Source organism: Pseudorasbora parva, chromosome 15, assembly GCF_024679245.1.
Source record: "Pseudorasbora parva isolate DD20220531a chromosome 15, ASM2467924v1, whole genome shotgun sequence".
NCBI lineage: Eukaryota > Metazoa > Chordata > Actinopteri > Cypriniformes > Gobionidae > Pseudorasbora > Pseudorasbora parva.
This window is the reverse complement of record NC_090186.1, coordinates 15,103,634-15,129,164: the sequence shown is the minus strand read 5'-3', so window position 1 is coordinate 15,129,164 and position 25,531 is coordinate 15,103,634. Positions and strand designations below refer to the sequence as shown.

General features: G+C 37.5%; 1 protein-coding gene across 2 annotated transcripts in view; it reads left to right on the top strand.

Moving 5' to 3' along the window:
- ches1 (checkpoint suppressor 1) overlaps nt 1-21,280 on the top strand; it is a 47,731-nt gene extending 26,451 nt beyond the window's left edge. For both annotated transcript variants that reach the window (XM_067417214.1, XM_067417213.1), the window contains exons 3-6: nt 8,049-8,197; nt 11,929-11,987; nt 15,832-15,940; nt 17,734-21,280. In XM_067417214.1, the coding sequence (XP_067273315.1) occupies nt 8,049-8,197; nt 11,929-11,987; nt 15,832-15,940; nt 17,734-18,232 (816 nt within the window). In that variant the 3' untranslated portion in view covers nt 18,233-21,280. The remainder of the gene's footprint in view (nt 1-8,048; nt 8,198-11,928; nt 11,988-15,831; nt 15,941-17,733) is intronic.
- Nucleotides 21,281-25,531: the final 4,251 nt, after the last annotated feature.

Sequence of the window (25,531 nt, the reverse complement as noted above, 5' to 3'; positions counted from 1 at the left end):
TCTCTGTGTTGTGTTTGTTTCCTTTTTCTGTTCAGAAGAGAACTGAACCTTTGTAAAAGCCTTACGAGCCATAAATAGTCCTCACTTTAGATGAGCTCACAGAAATGGTTAACTGACAACTACTAAATGTTTTATAACTACCTGAATTAATCATGAACTACATTAGGAATACATGTTAATAAAGCATTTATTAACACACTGAGTAACTATTAATATATGTCTAAATAATACGATGTATAAATGTACATTTAAGTAGTTTATTAACCTTTTACTTACACTTTCTAAATGATCACATGAACTACTGACAACTCCTAAATAACTGCTCTGTAAATAATGTAATGCTTAATTTAGGAATGATATATATGTGTGTGTGTGTGTGGATGTGTGTGTGGATGTGTGTGTGGATGTGTGTGTGTGTGTGTGTGTGTGTGTGTGTGTGTGTGTGTGTGTGTGTGTGTGTGTGTATATAATACAGAAAGTTAACAAATTCTCATTATAAAAGAGGTCTTTTTTGTATTTTTAATGTAAGGTAGAGCAGAAAAAGATGAACGACATCTCATTAATCTATTATAGTATTATCTACTATTAACCATAAATCAAAGTCCACGGTGACTTTATGACAGATTAGTTTCCAGCTAATCAACAACAACTCATCATGGTTAGCTTTTAAGAGAATTTTATGTATGCGGGCTGTGGATATGCTAACATGATTATAATTATAATAAATATGATTTATAATCAAAGCATAACTATAATCAAAATGTAATCATGCTTTTATTTAGATATGACATAATGATAAAATCATACACTGACATAAAAGTGGATGAAAAGATTAACAAATAACACCTTTTGCTCTGGCAGAGCGAGTTTGCATCATTTGTGTGTGTGTGTGTGTGTGTGTACCTGTCTAAGCCATCATGTTGTCTTCTGGTTCTTAACTACGGCCAAAAGATTTTTCCTTGTATGTGTATTCCCATAGCAACCAAACTGTAGTTGACATGAAAAGCATGCAGTTTCTGTAGCAACAGCCAAACTGATTGACTGCGTTGCTATGTGTGTGTGGGTAAAATATGGGAACATTTCAGGGAAGTGGTATGAAGCACAATGATCTGTTTTAGTGGGTAAAGTTCAGGTTACTTGGCCAGCTGTATTAAATTTCACTGAGTACGAAATAATCAAAGTAATTTCCTAACAGAATAGCAAACTAATCCACTGAAATTATCAAGTTCATATAACCCTTCTTATATAGACTGTGAATGCATGTTTAATGTAGCTTCTTTTTCCAATGTGATTGGAAAATGTGACTTATTTTAAATTATTATTTCAGAATTATATTTTTCCAGATATTTTGACAAAAATAAGACATGTTTGTCTTTGAGTGACCTACAAAATTCACTCAAAGACAAGTGTGACAAGTTTTAAATGTCTCCCTTGATTAGATTGAAATGGTGTTTAATCTCACAGATGCATACACACCTCAGAAGGGTGTTTGGAGGAGAAGGGCAAACTAGCGGTTTAACAGCAGACTAAGTATAATAATTCTCAGTGTGTTACTCAATAGCAGATGTTAAGACGCTAAATACTATGATAGATCAGTCTCAGCTTTCTTCCATGCCTCAGTCTCCAAAGGTCCTGCCAAGCACACAGGTTAAAGATGTCCATTTTGTGCTTCATTACTAAGCAAATGCAATTTTCAGTGCACTGTGTATCTGGATCATATTTTACTCTTCTTTTTAAAAAGAAATGTATACAGGTTTGGAATAACTTGTGTGACTAAATTATTAGACAGAATTTTGATTTTGGGTGAACTATCCCTTTAAGCGAAAAGCTAACTTGGTTTTACATGGCCATTTTTACCCTCTGTCTGACACTTGAAATGAAATGGCCTGATTTTTGCTTCTGTACCTTTAAGTCTTCTGTATGCAAATGTTATAATTACTAACCCAAGGGCGTCCATAATACTTTTTGTTAATGTCCCCAATCTTTTCAGTTGCTTAGCTGGCACACGACCCTTCAAAAACAAGCTTATGGAAACTCATTTCCGCATCTATATGCTTTTTTAACCAAATAACATGCGTCATAAATGACGTGGGGCTAATCACTCTGAGGGTGTGTTTGTTCACACTTGGCATGTTTGGTTTGATTAATACAAACCCTGGTGTAATTGCTCTGGTAGAGTAGTTCAATTTAATATGTTTGAACGGTGCCATCATAACCCTTTTGCGCACCAAACATGGGTCTCTGTCCGCTTTCAATCGAACTCTAAATTATTCAACTAAATATACAAATAAAATTAATGAATTAGGTCTTATTTAATTCTATAAACTATAATTCTGATTTGCCAAAATTGTCGCTCTATGATAAATTAAAATAAGCTGATAACATCAGTTTTCTCCAGAACGACTGTACGGCAAAATCAAATTTTGTTGCAATATTGTCCTGTTTAACACTGTGAAGCTGCTTTGAAACAATCGTCATTGTAAAATCGCTATATAAAAAAATAAATAAATAAATATTTTAAAACTTTTATAAAGTAATGTTTCGACCAATCGCCTTCCGTATTCAGTTAATGGAAAAAGTGTTGAAAGTGCCTCTGCAATTCAAAGGCTCACGCAACCTGTTACTGTAGGATGACTTGATGGTGAGTAAATCATGGGCTAATTTTAATTTTTAGGTGAACAATCCCTAAAATGGCAATCTGAACGGGCCAGGAACAAATGTTTTAGGGGGGGTTTGGTCCAAACTAGTTTTCATAACAGCACTGATAGGCCTATGGCACACAAAAAACTACACATTCCCAAACACTTCAGGAAGCAATGGTCCCTTTCATGCTTTTAAAGAGCTTTCCAAAAACTTTTAAGATTTTCTGTTTCATCAGAATATGTAGCAACATTTGAATCGCTGTAGATAGCGATTTGGTGTAGTTATACGCTTGTTAAATCGTGACATAAGGAACACCGTTTCTGGGTCCAAGCCTCAACTCGTTTCACTTGAGAATGCCATTGACGCCCGTTTAGGAGCGCTCTTTTTTTTCCTATTAAGCATCAAACGTTTAAAAAAGTTAAACATTTTAAATACTTACAGTCTACACAACATTCTCACAGCATCACATACATTAATATTTTAACGATTTATGAAAGATGAATCACAGTCTAGCCATCTGGAATTTTGGTATGGAGAAAAAGGTTATTATTATAACTTTTTTTGTATTACACCACATTGTGTGTGTATATTAGCACCGTTTGTAGTTTTTCTTGTGGTATGAGAGCGAGCGTTTGGATCCGGAAGCGCTGCCGCGTGACGTCAGCCTTAAAAACTGCATAGCATCCCACCAGGAGAGACTTATTCGACTATTCTAACCAGACAACCCTTTAGCCCTTAGTATAAACTCTTTTCGCAGGTGAACTACATATAAGTGTTATTCAGTGTAAACCAAGTTGCTAAATACTGAATAAGCGTTAATATGACATATGGGGTGCCCTATGTTAATGAGTTTGTGTCAGTGGAACCATGGAGATTTCTTAACATGACATCATTGCAGCTTAGTTTCCTAAAAGGGCATAGTGGAAAATCCAGTTTTCCCTTTAACATTCATGAAAATATATGGTTATACTTTATAAGCCATGAGTAGAAACCTTCTCCTTTAAACAAAAGCAATCATGTATTCTGGCTCTCTCAGCGTAGAGTCTGTGGCAGAAATCTGCTTTCCTCATTTACCACGGTCGGGAAAGATTAGCACATGGGTCTGGGCTGGTTTTAAAGCGCCATCATTGTCTCCATGTAGACTGAGATACTCCTGCCAAACCTTCCATCCAGACAACCAACCAACCAACCCTCTCTTCTACTGGTTGCCTTGGAGACCAGTGAAACCACAGGTGCTTGTCTGCTGCTCCTCTATCTCCCGCAGAGAGGGGTCGCGCGGTTCTGGCAGGCAGGTGAGCTGGAGCCGTACCCGCACGCCGCGCCGGAGCTTGTGAATGACGTACGTCAGTCTGTGATGTTTTGCAGGCGTGTTGATAGCTAATTGAGGGCAGATGGAAGACTGGTGGGGGAGTTATGAATGAAGTCATGGGGAGTGTACTTGAATTACCCTGCACCCCGGGTGGAAACGGCACGCTGGGCCAATGGCTCCTTGAGCAGTGTGAAACACAAATACACACACAGAAATGGTTCCCCCAACCATTTGGCAATTGCTAGCTTGTCGGCCTGCTTAATCGAACCTTTCCCCTAATTGCCGTGAGTGGTGCGCCAGTGAACACTGATGATCACTGCAATAGTGACTGTTCTGTAACTACGATAATATCAGAGCACTTTCATCATCCTGGCTCACTTATTTTTGTGCTTAATACGAGAGCCGAGATCAAAGGCACACGGGTTGAATTTCATGGCTTTGTGAGTTGTGTTTTTTGGTAAAGTGAAATGTGGCTCTGGAAGCCCCTGATGGAGGGCAGACAGCTTAATTAGGTGGAGAATGGCTTCTTTGATCTAAAAATACATGCCAGTGTTGCCTGTTGAGGCAGTTTTAAAGGTGCCTCTGTGTTAACTAGACAGCGAGGGTCTCGAGTGCAGGGCCTAATCCTCCACCCTGCTGTGCAGTTTCATCTGTGCTTTGCAAATTCATTGATAATATACAATGGCCTGGTTTCACGAACAGGGCTTAGATTAAGCTCAGGAGTAGGCCTTAATTCACTTTTATAAACATACCTTAGGAAAAAAACATTACCGGTGTGCATCTTGGGACAAAATAATGGCAGACATATTTTAAGATATGTCAATGCAAGTTGCCTTCAGTTAAAACAGCTCAAACATAAGCTTAAGCCTTGTCTGCGAACCCGGGGGGAAATGTTATAGATATAACGCCCTATTCAGACGGTAATTGTTTCTCATCCTAACATCCGTAAAAATACATGTGCATGCCACCTCAGTAATTAAACTTGTGCATTCGGAGGGCAAATTTTTCCTCATGGTGGAGGAGCGAGTTTTGTGATCCTGCGCACCTGGGAACACTGCGCACGTGGCCAGTCGAATGACTGTTTGTCTGCTGTGAAAATATCAAATGCTTGCCTTGGAATAATATGTTTAATTTTATTTAAATTAAATAAAATCATATTTAATTTAATAATAGGAAATTATTAATTATTGAATTTTTTTAATCCGTTTAAAAAGGGAAGATGCCATTTCAAAAATGTGGAAATAAGTGAATGCTGCAAATTTAACCTATGCACCGTTAATTACTGCCAAAATAACGCCTCATTTCAAATGTTTACGTTTTGCTGTTTTTTCTTTCTCTTTTGAGCGGTGATGAAAGCGTATTCTTGTTGGTACTTTTAAGCATTTCCGTAATAAAAGTGTAGCTAGATCTTTAAAATGCATCCAAATTACAGGGAAATGCAATGGTACTGTGCTCTGCTGTGGTCAAAAAAGATATAAACAGTTAATTTTGAAGTGATTATTTTCTAGTAAAAAATAGAGATGTGGATTCAGACCTTTATGTTTGTCAAAAACACTACACTATAAAAAAAAAAGTATTTGGAGTATTTGGAATTACACATTAATTGCATTAGTTTGTGTTTTAAGGGTTAATGGAAATTTCCTTAAAATTACTGGATAATGTACTGGCAGAAAATTACCAGTACATTTTGCGTTTTAATTTTTTACAGTGTTGGTAATTCGGCCAGGGATTTTTATGCGGGTGGTGGAAGAAAAACACTGACACTCTCGATTCAGACAGCAATAAAATCACAGACTATCCCTGGTAAATTATGAAAATACCTTACGACTCCATGAGAAACAATTACCGTCTGAATGGGGCTTCAGTCTGGGTTTAGAACAGGGCTCTGGTGTGCCATGCAGTGCCAGGCAGACTTTAGGACCAATTCTAGTTTAATTAGTCTGTAATTTTTTATTTTGAACACCTTGAGAAATTTGGTTGGGTTTAGCGCTATCGGAGTGAAGTTTAAGAGCCATGGTTTAGAGGTATGATCCTTTCTTGGGCTGCACCAGGTTTCCTATCTTAGCCCCAAGGGTCATTGTCTGCTTTTATAGCAGGGGTTGCCAGCCCTGATCCTGGAGGGCTAACTTTCAGACTTCAGTTCCAACCTTATTCTAACACCTGGAGTGCATTTCCCAAACAGCAACGTCAGTATACTGTCGTTGATGACATCACGTGCAGGTGGCATAATTCCGGTCACACTTTAGATTAGTGTCAAATTCTCACTATTACATACACTCAACTATTAACTATGACTTTTGCCTCAATAAACTCCTAATTACTGCTTGTTATTAGTTAGTAAGGTACTTAAGTTGAGGTATTTGGGTAGGAGTAGAATATGGTCATGCAGAACAAGGCATTGATATGTGTTTTATAAGAAACGATAAACAGCTAATATCCTGGTAATATGCATGCTAATAAGCAACTATAACAAGAAACTAAGTTTCATTGTGACGTTTGTGAAAATGTTGTTTTGAACTATGCTTTCGGGTAACTTTTGACCATAGATTGGCAAAGCCGCACTTGGCTATTTCAAGTAATCCTAAATATTTTGGTGGTTCAGGTATGTTTGAATGGATTTGGAGATAAACTCTGCAAGATGGTTACCCTCCAAGAGTAGGGTTCTGCTTTTGGCTACAAGTGGTTTAGAGGTATGATTCTTTTTTTGGACTCTGTGAGGTCCTAGTTTCCTATCCTGGATGAGTCCCTAATTTAAATGTGTTCCTGTTTGTAGATTTCTAGTAATCCTAAAGCCCTTGATTTAGTATTTTTCAGGTGTGCTTGATTAGGATTGAAGCTAAACTCTCTGTTGTTCTCAAACGCCAGAGTTGACCATTAGAGTGTGGATCGGGCCGCATTTTTCTCTCCAAGCCCGGCCTGTGTCTGACAGAGCAGTAACCGAACCTGACCCGAGCCCGACAGGCATTAAGATATTTATGTCCGAGCCTGACAGTTAAAATCTATTCTTATCCTTCATATACCAATGCCACATGTAGCTACGTTTGTTTGTGTGGAAAGCCCGCTTTTATTAAGCAACTGTAGGAAGGCATTCTGAAATATTTACAGACGAGCGCATCAACTAATGGGGCATCAAACGTTACACAGAGCACAATCAAATAGCCAAATGAAATGAAATGAACAAAGGTCAACTAAAAATGGCCCATTTTTTAACAGAACAAAACATTAACGTAACACAATTGAAATGCTTATTGAACTGAAAGTCACTTACCATTTTTCTCAAACTGTTTGGTTCCTAAACTGCAACATGGGATCTATTTACACAATCTGTCCATGAAAATTTAGGCTAATCAAGGTTTTATGCAGAAAAAGGTTTGCATCATCAACTGTGGATGGCTTCAAGGCTGTCCTCCTCTTCTCGATGGTCCTGCCAGCAGCGCTGAAGTTTGCTGCTGGCTGGAAAGGATGCCGCGGGCAAAACGCACGTGTTGCGCGCTGGTTGCGCGTTGTTGTCACAGTGACATATACAAATTTCCGCTCACAGGAAGACGGATGTCATGTTAGGGTAATATTTTACATTTATTTTAATCACAAAAACAAACCATTGCATCAAGTTAAACAGGCCCATTGGCTACTTATATAATAAGCCGTTTTAAATTTAAATGGTTCAATCAAAGCCTTATCGAGCTGATGTGAACGAGCCCAACCAGAACATCATTTCTAAATATCGGTTTGAACCGTCGGGACCCTTCGGGCTAAGGTCGGGTATCCATCCTCTATTGCCCATACCTACTGTAGAGTACTACTAATTACTTACTTTCCCTTTCCCCCCTTTTTGAGAGAGGCTGTCAACCAGGCATCTCTGTCTTGGGCTTTCCTCTCGACCTTGTTCCAGGTGAAACCTATCTTTTTGCAATCTGTCTCCAGATCTCAGTGGCAAGTGTTTCTTCGCCTTACTCTTTCCCTTTTTTCGTGAGCATTCCAGACTTGCCTGGTGATGTTTGATGTAGGCTTCCTGCCGCACAGTACCTTTAAAATATTGTTAATCTTAATGAAGATACTGTGTAACATGACTGTTATTTTTCTTTTTGTATTTTAGAGCATAGGAAAGGGTTCTCTCTGGTCTATTGATCCTGACTACAGACACAATCTGATTCAGGCACTAAAGAAGACTCCATATCATCCGTATTCCCCTCGGCTTCCAAAACCACCTACCTCCCCATCTGCCTCTCCTCAGCAATACCACAGGTAACGCCTCAATTTCTCACTCAGTTGTTTTTTTTTTTTTTTTTGGCCGTCCATTTCTTTTTCTTTTTTCTTTCTTTTCCTCTGCAACTACCAGTTATTGCTTTTTTCCGTCTTCATTGGTTTTCTTCTAGTACTTTCATTCACACTTTCCATTTTGTGTGGCCCTGAAAATCCTAGTCTAGACTTTTCCATCTCCTAAAGAAAGAGCTTGGCCACAGAAACATCTCTTGGTGTGGAATAATGAAATGTGACTGAGAGGATGTTGACTTAACCACAGTATGAATATATTAATTAAAACAAATCTCAAGAAAGAGAAAGGAATGACAGAATGAAGCTCATATATATACACCTTTATTTGGTGGCCTCACTTGTGAAGAACACATGCTACGTTCAGACTTCAGGTAAACGTGGGCCAAATCCGAATTTTTTTTTTTTTTTTTTTTTTTAGTTTGGTTTGCTCTTGTGTGACCCAGATCTGGTTTTGTCATGGATTCTGATCTTTTCATTTATGATTTGGGCTGCTTTCATATTACCCCTTTTCCACCAAGGTAGTGCTGGTGCTAGTTCAGAGCCAGAGCCTAGTTTCAAATCTGTTCTTTGTCTTTCCACACCCAAAGCACCAGCTCCGAGCCAGGAAAAGTGGTTCTTAAGTAGCACCAAAACATTGCTGGGCTAGAAGTAAGAACCAATTAGGTCATGTTGCTGGGGGCGGGGTCAACAAGATGAACACAAACTTGAGAGTCGCCATTTTTTAAATAGCAGCTAATGGAGCGAAAAGCTGCTGCTCGTTTGTAATCACCGTCTATACAAATTACTGCAAACTGTATGAGTGCGTTGGATTCGCGGTGTTATGATGCCGATGATTTACGTTGTCGTAAAGCCATGTGAATCAATAGTAACGCAACGTTCGCCATTGTTGATGGAAGACTTGTTCGAGATGCATCGGCGCTGTGCAGACCACTTGCCGTATGACAACGAGTCCAGCGAGAGCATATGACTCCTTATGCTTTTGATTCACTCATGTGTTTTTTTATATCATACACGGGTCGGTCTGCGCAGCGTCACTGCATTAGATAGAACATGTCTGGTGTGTGTGTTTGTTTTCTCGCTAGTGCTGCTGAGAAAGATGAGGCATAAGACCTGGCTCTGTTGTGGCTCTCAGCATGTGGAAAAGCAAACGGTTCTTAGAAGGCTCTTCATTCGAACCAACTACGTACTGGCACTAGCACTGGCTCTGAACTAGCACCCAGTTCATTCTGGTGGAAATGTGGGGTATATGTGGTCCTAAATTCGATACAGATCAGATGTTTTGCAATATGACCTTGGTCTGAACAGTCATATTGCACTTCATGCGACTCTAGATCAACATTCATTGCATTTCAAAGATTTTACTTACCCAAAGTTATCAAGACAGTTGTGAAAGGTATTCGATGAAGGACAGTTATGTGTCAGAACTCATAAGTATTACAGTAACATCTCTATATACAAGCAAAACATGATGCCTCTTATCATAAATGTATTTTGTGTACTTTAAATGTACTTTTTTAGAATCCTCGTCTTTGTTTTTGTGTTTTTGTTATGTTTCCTGCGCATAAATTCACTGGCTTCTGTGGCAGATCACCCTGTAAATAAATGCGTAATCACTATAATATCCTCCGTGTTTACTTCCATATGACATGATTGCTACGTGACGTCTTTTTTTGCACATGCGGTTCAGTTCAGGGCCATGATCTGTTCACACTGGAATCTGATATTAGCCACATTTAAAGGCATTGTAAAGGCAATGCAAACAGCTATACAAAAAATTCTGAGCATTAAATCGGAACTGAGCTTGCAGTGGGAACATAGCCTACATTTCCATGTCTGAGGGTTTTGGGTCAGTTCCTCACTCGTTCCTGAAGTCTTCGTCAGCAACTGGACATGGTCCTCTGGGGAATCTGTGGGATGTAAAGAAACGGCACACGCTTGCCCTTCCCGAGTCGTTTCTTCTCCTCTGCTGTTGCTGTGACGACCAGAACACCTCCATGGCAACATATGAGACAGGTGTAATAAAAGCACAAAGCTATTTGTCTGACAAAAGAAGAAAAAAAACATAGATGGGACAGACAGTTAGTGCAATGAAATACATTATAGGCTTAGCAACACTAAACTCCATTGTAACAGTAGATGCACCTGTCTTCTTGCTTTTTTCTTGATTTTTCCCTATGTGTGATGTAGGGAAAGTCAGGTACTGTATAAACAGTTGTACCATCAATTATTTTTCTGTTTACAAAAAACAAGCTTTTTGTCTTTCTTTCTAAATAAGTGGCTTTTTTCATCAGTTGAAGAGCCAAACAATTGAACCATGATCAAATCTGATACTCTGAATTCGTTCCCTATTCGAAATTCCAGCTAAAACGGTTTCATATGATAGCTTTTGGTTTTCATGTGGTCCAAGCTCAATGGTTGTTTTCGTTAAAGTTGCAATGTAACTGAGAGAATTATGACGTTTCATCGGAAGATTGAAAATGTTAAATCACAAGGTCAAATTAAACATAAAATGAAATGCATTAATGAGGACCGATCACAATAAGATCTATATAAAGTTGAATAATTTCTAAATGCATCTAAAAATGGAATTTCCATTTCATGTCAACTTTAATGCTTTTTGTAATGAATGCCAATACTTGACAGACTTTTTTGAAGAATCGTTTTCACACATGAAGATTAATCAATTGACCAAAAATTGATGCACCCCTTAATAGAAATAACATCGCAACATTTGTTTCCATCAATTTTTGGTCAAGGTCTTGTAATGACGAGTCAGGCACCCTGTAAAGTGTACTCCAGATCCAGCACATCCCAAAGACTTTCAATGAGTTTAAGGCCTGGATTCATGTGTGAAAATGATTCTTCATGCTCCTTCCCAACCTTTCACAATTGTGAATTCTTTCACAATTTGAGCCTGATGCATCTTGACATTGTCATCCTGGAATATGGCCATGATGTGTCTTCCTACGTCGTTGTTTAAGAAATAAAAAGCTACACACTCCATCAATTAGGTTTGGAAGTACTGTTGCCAAACATAACATGCTAGAAACATAATATTAGCTGCATTAATGATCCAGTCATAGACTCTTAAGTATTTGCCTATTTAAATCCAAACAGCATTTATTTAAAATTATTATTACTGTTATTATTCAAAATAAAATATGCAAACTCCCAGGAACAACAGTGGCAGATGTCAAATTAAATGTATCAATTTAAACATTTTCAAACCAGTAAAAGGTTATGTTAAATTGTAATCAAAATAATATTCTTGAGATTAGATAAATGTCATCTGTGTAGCCCAACACCCCCAATTGCCCATGGTGAGTTTGAAGATCTGGTTACAAGATTAAAGTCAATCTAAGTAAAGGGATGACATCCACTGTTATTGAAAATAGAAGCCCTTTGGATACATTGCTTTACACTGTCTATAACAAGTAATTATGGTAAATAATTGGATTTCAAAGCTTCGCCAGGATGTCTGTACCAGGTCAATTAGATTCTTGCACAACCTCTCAGTCTCCAGTTTGCATTCCACACCATCAGATTCTTATTCTCTAGAATTTCCTCCCCTCAGCCTTTATCTGTCTTTTGACTAGGATTTCAGAAGTTTATAATACAAAAGTTTTTTTTCCCCTTCATTATTTGGTTCTAGCACTGTGATTTTCTCGCTCTAGCATTCTTGCTCTGTTTATATCCCTTAGTCCTCCACTATGGCCAGGAAGTCCACTCTTCAGAAAAAACGGAGGAGTACTCTTACAAGGTAAAATCCCATTATTATTGTTTTTCAACCCCCCTCCTTCCCTCAGGTAATTTTGACCCAAAATTGTTTGACCCACTCATTTAAAGGGTTAGTTCACCCAAAAATGAAAATTATTTCTTTAATTACTCGCCCTCATGTCGTTGGACACCCGTAACACCGTTCATCTTCGGAACACAAATGGAGATATTTTTGTTAAAGCTGATGGCTGAGAAAGCCTTCAGAAAGGCCTCCATTGGCATTCAGTATATTTCCTCTCACAAGACCCATAAAGGCACTAAAGACGACATTACAAAGTCCATCTCACAACTGTGGCTGTACAATCATTTTACAATGCGACTTTATCCACTAAGTTATTGATGTGAACTCGATGCATGCGCGAGAATATGACGCAGATCCGCCGTTTGATACATGACCCAGAAGAGGAGGAGCGCTGCTATCGCGTGAGTTCCAGGTGAGTTCACGTCCGAGACCTACATGGAAGACAATATCTTGGTGGATAAAGTCGTTATTTTGTTTGTTTTTTGCGAACAAAAACTATTCTCGTCGCTTCGTAAAACTATTGTACAGCCACTGTAGTGAGATGGACTTTGTATTGATGTTTTTAGTGCCTTTATGGGTCTTGTGAGTGGAAATGTTCTGAATGCCAATGGAGGCCTTTCCAACGGGTGTCCAACGACATGAGGGTGAGTAATTCATGAAATAATTTGTGGGTGAACTAACCCTTTAAAAGAGTGTTCCAAGACACCATGGTCATTTTTTTAATGATCTAAGCGCGTGGTCTAAACCGCAAAGCACAAGTGCACTTAATCCACTTTTGCTAATGGGAAAAATGAACTAGGAAATAACTAGGAAAAAGGGTTGGTGCTTAATGAGTCATGGGTGAATAAATAATAAACCAATCAGTGTGTCCCATTCCCTTTAAAAGCACTTAAAGCAAGTAAGTTGCACTTACATGGCGGAATTTGCAAGCGAAAAGACTGAACACTTTTCCATAGAGGAATTCCTTTTATATTTAATATTTAAAAATGTTTGTGGGCTGCTGCGCATCCCTGTGTGTGCAATGAGCACAATATATGCGCGTTGAGGACCCGCCTAAAGGCGCATATTACTAACACGCTCTTTAAATAACAAGAAAAATATTGTGCCATTCACTTGGCCAGGTTTCAGTTGCTCAATGGAGAAGTTGTTTTCAGTTGTTTTCAAAATAGCAACTTGCCAACATTGAAAAAGGGGTGCAAGACATTAAAATGATAACTGCAGCGGGCTGAAACTAGCAAAAGATTTGAGGAGTTTTGGGGTTGAAATTTAAAAAAGTAACAAATCCTTCCCTCACTGGTCAATTTGACCCTCATTAGAATGAATGGAATGCGAGGAATGCTTCAGTATACAGAAAAATGCTCAAAATTGAACTAAAAGTGCTAAAACCACCAAAAACGTATTTTCTAATGTCTATTGTCTACATGTGGATCTGAATGCATGGTGAAGATCTCGCTTTAGGACACAGTGGAACAGTTCATTTGCTCCATATAGAGCTATAAGGCCATCTAGTGGCAATGAAGAGTCATGAAATATTACAAAATTACAGGATACTGTAGGTCGGCAAAGACACCCAATGTAAGATATTTTGAGTTGAATTAAAAGGGTTCTGTGTGAAATTAAGTTAAACGAATGTGAAGAATGTGATTAAATAACTGTTTATTATTTATTGGTAAAATCTAGTAATTTAAAGGTGCACTATGTAGTATTTTTACATTAAAATATCCAAAAACCACTAGGCCAGTATTATATATTTTGTTCAGTTGTGTACTTACAATATTCCAAATTGTGAGAAAATTGCCCGGACCCGGGATGTGTCAGCATAGCGTTTGAGCGTCAATCGCGTCATATCTGCGTTACCGTCAGTTTTATTGGGCAGAAGCGCTTTACTCTTAGCAGTGTGAACATGTCACAGCAGCGCCGAGCGAACACACAGAGTAACGTCATAACATCATTTTAAACACACTTAAATGTATCTAATATGATTAACAGAGCTGCTTTACCTTATACTCATGAAAAACGGAAATGGTGCACGCGCCCGGCGACTGTCCCATCCCGTCCCGTCCCGTCATAATAAAAGTCCTGGTGTTCGCGAGGCGGTTGTTTGTATAACAATCAAGATGCTGCACTCAAACTTGGCATCATCCAACTACGCTTTTGTTTTGAATAGGCACCCTCAAGTGGAAAACAATTGCTTTAAAAAAAGAACAAATATCATCAAAAGGAAATGAAATAGAATTATAGACAAAGAAAAAATGTATTATAATTTTAGGGCTTCATCATTTTGACCTACAAGGGAAGGATTTCTTACAAAGTGCAAGGGAAATTTAAAATTGGAGTTTTGTTGATTTTAGTTCATGTAGCTTTAGCAGATAAACAAGCATATACACACTACTGTTCAAAATTGTGGGGGCAGTACGATTTTTTTTAATGCCTTTACTGTCACTTTTTTCAAATGAATGCATCATTGTGGAATAAAAGTGTTAATTTCTTCAAGAAAAAAGTGTCCTAATTTCATGTATATCTTATGGGAGAACAAAACAAAAATATTGATCACTCACTCATTCAGCACTACGCAGATTTTTGTCCAATCAAATGTTCTCTGTGAATTGAGAATATCCCTCCTCCTAATACCACCTACCACCATCTAGTAAATCATGTTCGTGACTGTGACGTAGCCTATTAGCCATGTAAAACTTTTTTTAGTCCCACTCTCCCAAAGAAATATATTAAAACATGAAAAAAAAAAAAAAATACTGTGCATGCCAAGTGATTTCATGCAGCCTTTAAAAGTGCCTTGCAAGAGCTCCTTGATTTTGATTTATAAAAAACCCTCTTTATCACACAAATAGCTGCTTTGTGCCTATAGATTACCTTTGTAATGTCTCGGGAATCATTCTTTTTTTTGCCACTGATTCTTTCATTTCCCACAACTGCTCCTTCATCTCTTTCTTTCAATCCCTGTTGGTGTCCCAGCCGTTTAAATGTCCATTCGATTCCAATCAGGGTGCTCTCTTTCCACTCCACCGCAAGCAGCTAAATGGAAGGAAATGGATACATTATCTGTCTGTAGTGGCTCCTCTCTCCTTCTCGTCTGCTCTTGATAATGGAATAATGGAGGCAGAGCTGCCTGTGAAAAGTGTCTGAGCAAGGCTATTGGCGTTTGAGTGATGTGAATGTCTTGATGGCTGTCTACATAAAAGCAAAGAGCCCAGTGTGTGTGTATGTGTGTGTCAAGTGCTCGACTGGACAGCCTTAGCTCAAGGCCGCTTCACTTAAGCTTTCTACTAGCCAATGTCATAGTGCTCAGTTTGTGAGTGGCTGGACACCTGTGAAGGCTATCTAGTGTCCTTTTATCATGTCCCTTAAAACAATAGTTCACACAAAAATTAACTTCTGTCATCATTTACTCCCGCTCAGGGGATTAACCGAATCAGTTTCCACTTTCCAACTGGTATAGCGTCAACAATATTATTGACCTTTCAATAAAAAAGGTGAGCAAGCATTGCATCACCTAATTAATATTCACGGTGATAAGGTTTATAATGTGTTCCTCCCAGTTTTTTCAGATCATTCTATTGTCAAGCTCACCCTCATGTCTTTTCAAACTTGAATTAGTGTACTTTCTTCCGTGAGATATTTAGCACAATGTTTACGCTGCTCTTTTCCATGCAAAAAAAACTACTACCATGAACGACTGGAAAATTTGGTTCTTGAAACTTGGAATCACAGCAATGTAGTCCAGTCCAATATATATCCTTTGTGTATTTTATGGCATGGTGTTAATTGTGTGTTTGTTGTTTGGCAGTTCCACAGAGAGTGATACAGCATAGCTCACGTGTTGCCGCTCAGGGGCTCTTTCCAGTTATCAGGCCCCTTCCTTTGAGTCCTGTGAGCAAGAGGACCACAGCCGTGAGGTTAGTACCCTTCTCAGTGTTGTTATTAATAGCTAAAACTTAAAAAAATATTATAAATATTTTTTGTTAACGTGCCCCTATTATACGATTTTAAAGGTTTCTGATTTTGTTTGGGAGGTTTCCTACAATAGGTTTACATGCATTCAAGGTCAAAAAACACTTGCATTTTCTTATAATATATATTGCAGCATCACCTCATTTCTCAAAAGATCCTGAAAAAGGTTCATTCAAAGACTCAGTCTCTCTAAAGCCCTCCTTTCCAAGAGCCTACTCTGCTTTGATTGGTCAGATGACCCAGTTTGTTATGATTGGTCGACCGCTTACAGCGTGTGTTGGAAACCAAATGCCTGTTACCATATCTGAATTTCATCTCTGGAGGCTTCCTCAGCACTTTGTGATAGTTCACCCAAAATGAAAATTGTCTTCATTTACTCACCCTAAAGTTTTACCAAACCTGAGTATGAGTTTCTTTGTTCTGCTGAACACAAAAGAATATATTTGTAACAAAGCAGATAGAGCAACCATTGACTACCATAGTATTTTTCCTCTACTATGGTAGTCAATAGTTGCTCTATCTGCTTGGTTACAAACATTCTTCAATCTATATCTTTTTTTTTGTGTTCAGCAGAACAAAAAAACTCATAAAGGGTTGGAATAACTTGAGGGTGAGTAAATGATGACAGAATTTTCATTTTTGATGAGCGGTGCCTGGTATCCTCCAGGCATGAAGGATAGAGGAAGAGTCCTGGTAGTTCCAAACTTCTTCCATTTACGGATGATGGAGGCACCGTCAATGCTGCAGAAATGTTCTGTACCCATCCCCAGATCTTTGCCTCGATACAATCTTGTCCAGGAGGGCTATAGACAATTCCTTTGACTTCATGGCTTGGTTTGTTCTCTGACATGCAGTGTTAACTGTGGAGCCTTATATAGACAGGTGTGTGCCTTTCCAGGATGCACTGTATAGATCTATTATGTAACTACAGTATGTAAGGATTAAGACTGTGAGAATATGATTTCTCTTTTTTAGTATTATTATTTTATTTATTTAATGGTTGTGAATGTTCCTTTATGGCACTTCTGTTGAGGTAGAGAGGGTTTTTCTTGTTGTTGTTTTTTTCCGTCTCTTCTTTTCTTCATGAAAATCTTGTATTGTAAATATAAAATAAAAAAATAATTTAAAATATGAACTAATAATATAGCATTATTTAAATAATACCACAGTTACATTAATCTCAGCTCCTTTACTTCATATAAAAAGAGCTGACAGAGGAAAAATGAGGCAATGAAGATTGCAAGACGGTTCTTTTCAAAAATCCAACGCTGTTGTAAAATATTTAATGTAAACCGCTAAAATGCTTTTTGTCTTGTTTTATGCCTTTGAAATATTGTCTTCTTGTTTTGAGAATAAACCTTATTGAATTTTTTTAGATGTATGTTTAAAACGTAAAAATATATTTTGCATGTTTATTTTCCATATTTTAACATTTTAGATTAAGTTTGTTGTCTTCTAGTGCACACTTAAAACCAATCTGTACAAAACACCAATAACACTTAAATGCAACTCAAAATCGTTTCCATTTATTCTGTATATTATAATGTTTTGATACCTAAATTATCAATTTTATCATTAGTGTTTCTAATTTAATTAGAAATTTTTTTCCCACCATTTATTGGTTATCAACCATAACACAACATGTATATATACCTTGAATACACTGTCATTTTGGTAATAGCATCAGCATAACTAATGTGTTTAATAATGATTTGCCTCTCTCTGTCTGTTTTAACAGATCAGCCCTGGGCGACTATCTGACACGGGGTAAAAACAGTCTGTGCAGTGACTCTCCTCCACCCAGCGATGAACAACAGGAGGACCACACATACAGCAGCTCCCAGTCCCCAAATACAAAGGGGGACATTTCTTCCGCCCTCTCCTCCTGCTCCACTCAGGGTTCCCTCTCTGCCTACAGCCACGGTCAGGAGGTGACGGTCACTGAGGTCAAGGAGGAGCAAAAAGACTTTCCGCTGGACGCTTCGCCACCTCCTTTCCAGCTGCTCCAGCGCAGAAGACTGCTGTGGACCAAAGGTCACCTACGGACCCCTGGTGACACACTTCCCCTGAAGAAGAGGAGGGCGGAAAATCTCCTGGTAAAAGAGGAGGAAGATGAGGAGATGAAGGAGGCGGCAGGGTCGTTGCTTCACCTGGCTGGCGTGCGCACCGGTTTGAATAAAAACGCTCAGCGTGCGTCTAAAGTTCAGAAGGAGCTGAAAGAGGAAGCCAGTGATTAGCAATGAACGAAAATCCCGTTAACACAGATCTAAATACTTCTGTTCCAGGATATCAGGTGAATTCTAGTCAGTTGTTGCAATATCAATAAAATCACTGTTGTCCCTTGTTAAATTTGATTTCCCAGGTGAAAGATTCTCATGTTCATGTTGTTTTGTGTGTGTGTGTGTGTGTGTGTGCGCTTGCACGAGTGTGTGTGTGTGTGTGTGTGTGTGTGTGTGTGTGCGTGTATGTGCGAAGAGGGAAAAAAGCCATAGTCAAATTTGGGTCATTTGAGTGAAAAATGTTTGTTTTTGAATTCATCAAGCCTACAGAACAATTTAAAAGAATGAATTATGTTGTAGCAATCCTTCTAGTTCACATCAGAAAGTTGAACGGAGAGATTTTCTATGCTGCTCTCAAGTGTGCCAAAGATGATACCTGTTGATGAAAGTGCAGCTAATCCATGCACACTTAGTAAGACCAGTAATAGTTTAAAAAAGTAGTGATACCAACCTATATTACAAAAACCATCAGATGAATATTTGGGTCAATGACATGATGCTCAATTTTTTTGGTCCACATCTATTGGTTAATTCGTAATGCATAAAAAATGCAATTCACGACTGGAATACACCTCTTATTGCATGATTTTATTTCTGAATTCATTTTATGGGGCAAGTCAAATATGTCAAGTAATGTGTTACAATATTAGTAAAAAGTAACTAATTGTGTTACTAGTTACTTTTAATGAAAAGTACTGCATTACATTACTTTTGTTTTACTTTTTTTTCTCACCTGGGCTTCCTTGCTAGTTTTTAATAACAAAAAGAAAAGAAAAAAGTATTTTTTGGCGGATATAAAGGCACCAAGTGTAAAATAAATAAGGCTCAGGCTGAAAGAAATGCAAATTAACTTGTTACTTATTTGAAAAAGTAACTCAGATATTTTGTTTTTAAAAGTAATCCGATTTTGTAACTCGCATTACTTGTAATGCGTTACTACCCCAACACTGGAAAGTAGTATGGCATTATCTTTTATTTTTTGAATTATTATTTCTTAGAAATTTGAAAAATTCAATACATAATATTATAATATAAAATGTTTTGACAAAACTGCTCAGTAATATTTGAAAAACTTGCAAAAAAGTGCAAACAATATGGAATATGGTGCAAACAATAAAATGACATGCAGACTTATGACTTTGTGTCAAGGTCAGTAAGTTAAAAATTAATAACTAGGAATGCCTTTTACCTTGAACATTTTATTTAATTTCTTAATAATGAATAGCATGTATATTTATGTATACATGTACTCAAGGTGTAAGGAAAATTTATTCTCTTTTATTCATGTTTAATTGATGGTTACACCACATGACATTTGAAGTCCTTAAATTAACTTTTCTTGAAAATGGTGTACACTAATACAAAAAGTACATTTCTACTTAGCACATGTTTTAAACTAGATTTATTTAAGGTGAACACTCTTATATGTCATTGATCCATTTATTTATTAAGCAGCAAATGTTGTGTGTACAATGGCCTGTGTCCAATGGATTACAAACGTAAAGGTCAAATGCAATATGCCAATTCTCTCTTATGCCTGGTGTTCAAAACATTTCTGGTGTTAGTTCTTATTTGAAGCACACTAAAACAAATCTTTCTATGAAGCAATGTGTCAGAAATGCCGATTATGTTGCCAAAATGTTGGTGTTTTCTAATTATAATTTTTTTGTTTGTTTTATCTTCACAATCCAAGCAATTTGTCCTGTCAGGATAACACTGTAAAAAGATACTCCCTTTTTTCCACAAAAGGCAGTTTTTGCCTGGTTTTTTCCCCAGTTATATTGCATGGGTGCTTGTAAATAAGAAGAAGTATTTTCTTTTCTAAATGAAAGATCATGTAAGATAGATATTTAGCATGAGGCATGGCTTATTTTCTTACGAGAAAACAGAGAGGCGTCTCTTAAAGCATAGGTTTCTTTCTTTTTTTATCGTATCTCTCTTCTGCGGCAGACAACTCTTCCAAAGGAAGGGACTTCATGAAAACCCGTTAATGAACAGATCTGCCTTGTTTTGAATATCAGGTGAAACTGATTTTGCCTTTTTCGTGGTCCTCAGTTTGGTGGTCCTTTTTCAATTCATTGATATAAGTGTTCAAATGTTGTTAATAATCAGTGTTGGATGACCTATCACTCTGTACACCCTTTAAGGTTGTGCTTGGATGTCTGTTCTGTTCTTTTGTAATGGTTCGATACTTTGTTAAAGTCATTTGCATTGTGCAACCTGCAGCGTTGATATCATAAATTGTACTGAAATAGTTTGACAAGGAATTAGAATCGGCTTTAGGATAGTCACTTAACGCGATACTTCGTGATCGACCATGGCTTGTCTGTTTCCTTACTATTTTGTTTAAAATTACCCACCTTTGCTTCCATCCCTCATGAACTTGAACGCCATCGGTGAAGCTGAATGTCCAGGTGTGTGAGAGCGTCCTGCCGTGCACTGTAAAAAAAAAATGTTGGTTTTACTTAAAAAGTTAAGTTGAAGTTGCCATCATTTTGAGTTCATTGAAATTAAATATTTGAGTTAATACAATGGAGATTGGTTTAATCAACAGAAACTCCACAAACAAAGTTGTGATAAATCATGAAAATATTTTTTTTTACAGTGTAGTTTTTCGCTGGCTGCTTGGGTCGTACTCTGTCAGTTACAAAGCATCTACCGCGATGTTTACACTCCACTTCCGCTTTATGTATGAAACGCTTTCTGAATGTTATGCGTCCCCCGGGGGAGCGGAGCACAGATATACCTTTTTCAGTCCTTTAAAATAGTCCAGCACGATATTTCAGCACTTTTAAAAATAGGACTATTTGTCTTCGGCAGGGGGTCTAGTGATGGAGCAACACTGTAAGGGTGAGTACAGTGTAAAATAGCAGACGATTTACGGTGAGATGGCCCTACCTTATTTGATTTGCATATAGGCAATAAGCTGCTGCTACGGTTTTGCTTTAAATTTATGCCTGTCCCATAATATCCCATTTGTGTGTGTGTGTGTGTGTGTGTGTGTGTGTGTGTGTACCAAAAAAAAGAAAAAAAGATTTGTTTTTAACTGATTTAATAGCTAAGATTCATACAAATCCATGTAAGACAAAAGGGGGAAACAAATATGCATGAATTATTTATTGGAAAACTCTCACTGCCTCTGAAATTATATGTGAAATAATATAAGGGTTTTGTCAATGTTGTTGATGTTGTTTGTTTTTGCCAAATATGTTTTTGTCCTTGTACTTGCATAAGTCACTCGTGGTCTGGTTATTATTTTAGAGCACAATGGAATCATGACAAATATGTATTTGACCAGGTCTATTTTCAATACACTCAGATGCCAATGCTGTATGAGTATAAAGCTGTCTATTTCCTTGGTGTGCAATCATATTGCCAAAGAACAATATCAAACTATTTCATCGATACGTGTAAATAATCACATTGTCTATATGACAATAAATGTCACATCATGTTGTTACTTTTCCACATATTTCTCCTGAAACTTAAAATAATGTTTATGTAATGTATTGTCTTCCAGTTGCAATAATAAAAATATCAGAGTTTTAAATGACATGTTGTTTTCATTTATTTAGTTTCAGTGGTAAGCTAATTGTTCTCAGAATTACAAAGTTGAGTGAGAGAGAGAGTTGTGAGAGAGAGAGGTTTATGAAGACACAAATGTATAATGGCATGGTATTACAAAGATTTAGGAGATTTAGGATCAAATATACCATTTGTACAGTATAAAAACCGTTACGCCTATGGAAAGTCCCCTTAAACCGTGTGTGTGTGTGTGTGTGTGTGTGTTTATTTATTGTGATTTTGTGTGGTTTAAGTGCAGTCTTGACTGATTCATCCCATGTTTAAGGTGACTTGATTACACTAAACTTGGGTGTGGCCAATGGGACCCAATGATGGCTTAGGCAACTGGAGCTTTATTCATAATTAAAGGCAGTAGAGGCTTAATCAGCAGCCACCAGCTCCCTGTGCTCACTGGAGCCATTTCTGTTGCTATGCAACTCCAGGAGCCATAAGTAGGCAATCTGTGCTTGATACATTTTATTACTCTTTGTGTTGAGTCTTTATGAGTAAACAGTACAGGTGTTTTTCATTCCTGGCTTAAGAAAAATGGGCCAAAATTCCATTGCAAGAATAATGCAAATAGTGAGTTTCATTTTGGATTGATTAAAATGTAAAAGTGGAAGAAATTAATTTAATAAACAGGTGATAAATAAATTTGCTACTCCATATAATTGGCAAACATGTATTCTAGGGCTCTCTTTATCCCCTAGAGTAAAGGTGGCACATGTTGCAGCTGATGTTGCATTTACGTGAATTTACACAGTTTAATGCTGCTCAGAGATGTTGCACTGCATAGACTAGTTGACTTAAATGCTCTACCATGACACTTTAAGCTTGACATCGACAGTGTTGGGAACTTTGGAGAGTAACACACTTTCAGTAACTTGCCCAACACTGGACATCGACTAGTCGCTGATCATAAACGGCACAACAGGATAATAGATCTTTGAAGTCCACTTTTACGCTCTTTCCAATGGTTAAAATGACAAATAAATGCATACTCCGAGAATGCATCTGCAAGATACACTATATTGCCAAATGTATTGGGACATCCCTACAAATCATTCAATTCATGTGTTCCGATCACGTCTAGAACCAGAACCTCAGACGCTTCTACAAACATTTGTGAAAGAATGTGTTCCTCTCAGGATTTCAGTTAATTCAAGTGTGGTACCATGATAGGTTGCTACCTGTCCAATTCATGAAATTTCCTCACTAAATATTCTACGGTCAACTGTAAGTGGTATTATAACAAAGTGGAAGCAATTGGGAACACCAGCAACTCAGCCACGAAGTGGTGGGCCAAGTAAAATCATAGAGTGGGGTCAGCACATGCTAGTCACCAACTTAGTCAATAGCTACAGACCTCCAAACTTTGTGTGGCCTTCAGATTTGCTCAAGAACAGTGCTTTCATGGGATGGGTTTCCATGGCTGAGTAGCTGCAGCCAAGCCTTACATCACCAAGTGCAATTCAAAACATTGGATGCAGTGGTGCAAAACACGCCACCACTGGACTCTGAGACGTGTTCTCCAGAGGGACGATTGATGCTTCTCTGTCTTGTAATCCGATGTTTGAAGGTTGTCAGGAAAACAGCACTTGCCTGACTGCATTGTGGCAAGTGTAAAGTTTGGTGGAGGGGAGAGTATGGTGTTGGGTTGTTTTTCAGGGGTTGGGCTTGGCCCTTTAGTTCCAGGGAAAGGAACTCCTAATGCTTCAGAATACCAAGACAATTTCATGCTCAGAACTTTTTGGAAACAGTTTGGCGTTGGCCCCCTCCTGTTCCAACATGACTGCGCACCAGTGCACAAAGCAAGGTCCATAAAGACATGGATGAGCGAGTTTTGTGGAACTTGACTGTCCTGCACAGAGTCCTGACCTCAACCCAATAGAACACCTTTGAGATGAATTGGAGCGGAGACTGCAAGCTTCTCCTCCAACATCAGTGCCTTACCTCACAAATTCAACTCTAGAAGAAGGGTAAAAAACTCCCATAAAAAAAAGCCTTCCCAGAAGAGTTGAAGCTGTTATAGCAGCAAAGGGTGGGCCAACTCCATATTAAACCCAACAGATTAAGAATGAGATGTCATTAAAGTTAATGTGAATGTAAAGGCAATCACAGTGGAGGAGGAGCGGGACAAACACCACACCACACCGACAAACATGAAGATATGTATAAATATGTAATAAAGATTGTATTAATATATTTCTCTACTGCATACAACGTTTCTCTGGTTCATAAAAACAAAAACAAAAAACATAAATGTCAACTCTGAAGTCAACACCTACTCAGAGGTGGCATAAATGCATTTACACAGAAATTACAGTTGCATAAATTAACTGAATTTGAAACTAAGGGCTGAGGTAGGTCAACAACTTCTTCTTGGTCTTTAAACATTTAGCAGTCTAATGGAAATGTTTTCCATTAGATGATTAATATAAGAATTATAAAGAATAATATATTAATATTTTGTAATTATCATTAAAATCTGACCGTTTTTTTCAATTGTGTTGTAAATCAACATATTATGGGGTTTCTAATCAAAATATGACTTTCTGTAACAAAACAGGGCATTGATTTTATACATGTCCTCAATAGAGGACACAAGGACAAACCATGTATCAGGTATTTTGGGAGACACAACGAAAGAATAGGGCAAGAAATGCCATATCAATATTCCTATAAAAATGTGATATGAAAACGTTGCAACTATAACTCCCATTATTACTTTTTTTCATTAAATGTTGCTCCAAGAACACATTGATATGCAAATTAGATGCAGTGTATATACATTGCACTGAATGGGAAACCCCTATGGCCATTTTACCCACATATTGCATAAAGTAAAATGGTATATAAAATCTTTATTTTAAATAATTTATATTAGTTGAGAATCATCTTCAAAAAGATTTGGTTAAAAAAAAAATCCAGAAACATAAACAATTGGTTGGTGAATGAAAAATAAATCCCACTGTTTTTGCCTATAAATGTAATCTCATGTCATTTTATTTTTTAAGCAACAGTCCTGTTGTCCGCTTACGAGGAAAACATATGAATAAAATATTCAATTTTTTTCAAACTTTTTCAAAATGTCCCCCGTGTTTCTGATGATATAAACAATGTAATGACATGAAAAATACTAAATTAAAAAAAAAACTTTTCCCTTGGTTTTAGAAGGTTAAAATTAATCTTCGGCAGACCTAAACTAGTGGTTGCTTGTGGAGTGGTACACATTGCCCTCGTGTGGTAAAAACGGCACCGTAATGTAATTTCCATGGTAATTTCCAATAAAGTAGGCTAAGGGTTTTACATTTCTCCGTACCTTTTCAGTGCGAATGTAAGCATAACTAAAAGATTGGCAAACTTGATGTTGTTTTAACAAAGCATTGCCTGGAAGTTTAAATTATTTATAAAAGGATACATGTTTATTTATTTCTTTTAATTTATTTAAATCATACGCATTATCATTATGGAAATAAAAAAATAGACTAATAAATAAAGAGGCTAAGAATTGATCTCAATAATATAATAACAATCAAGAAATGCTTAGTAATCCCCAATCGTAACAGTAGGCAGCGGATTTTTATGTTTTTTTTTATGTTGATGATAAACACAACGTGACTATTGGCTGATTTTGGTTAAGCCTCCATACTGACTAACCGTGTCGTGCTTGCGGTAAGAACGCGTTGAAAT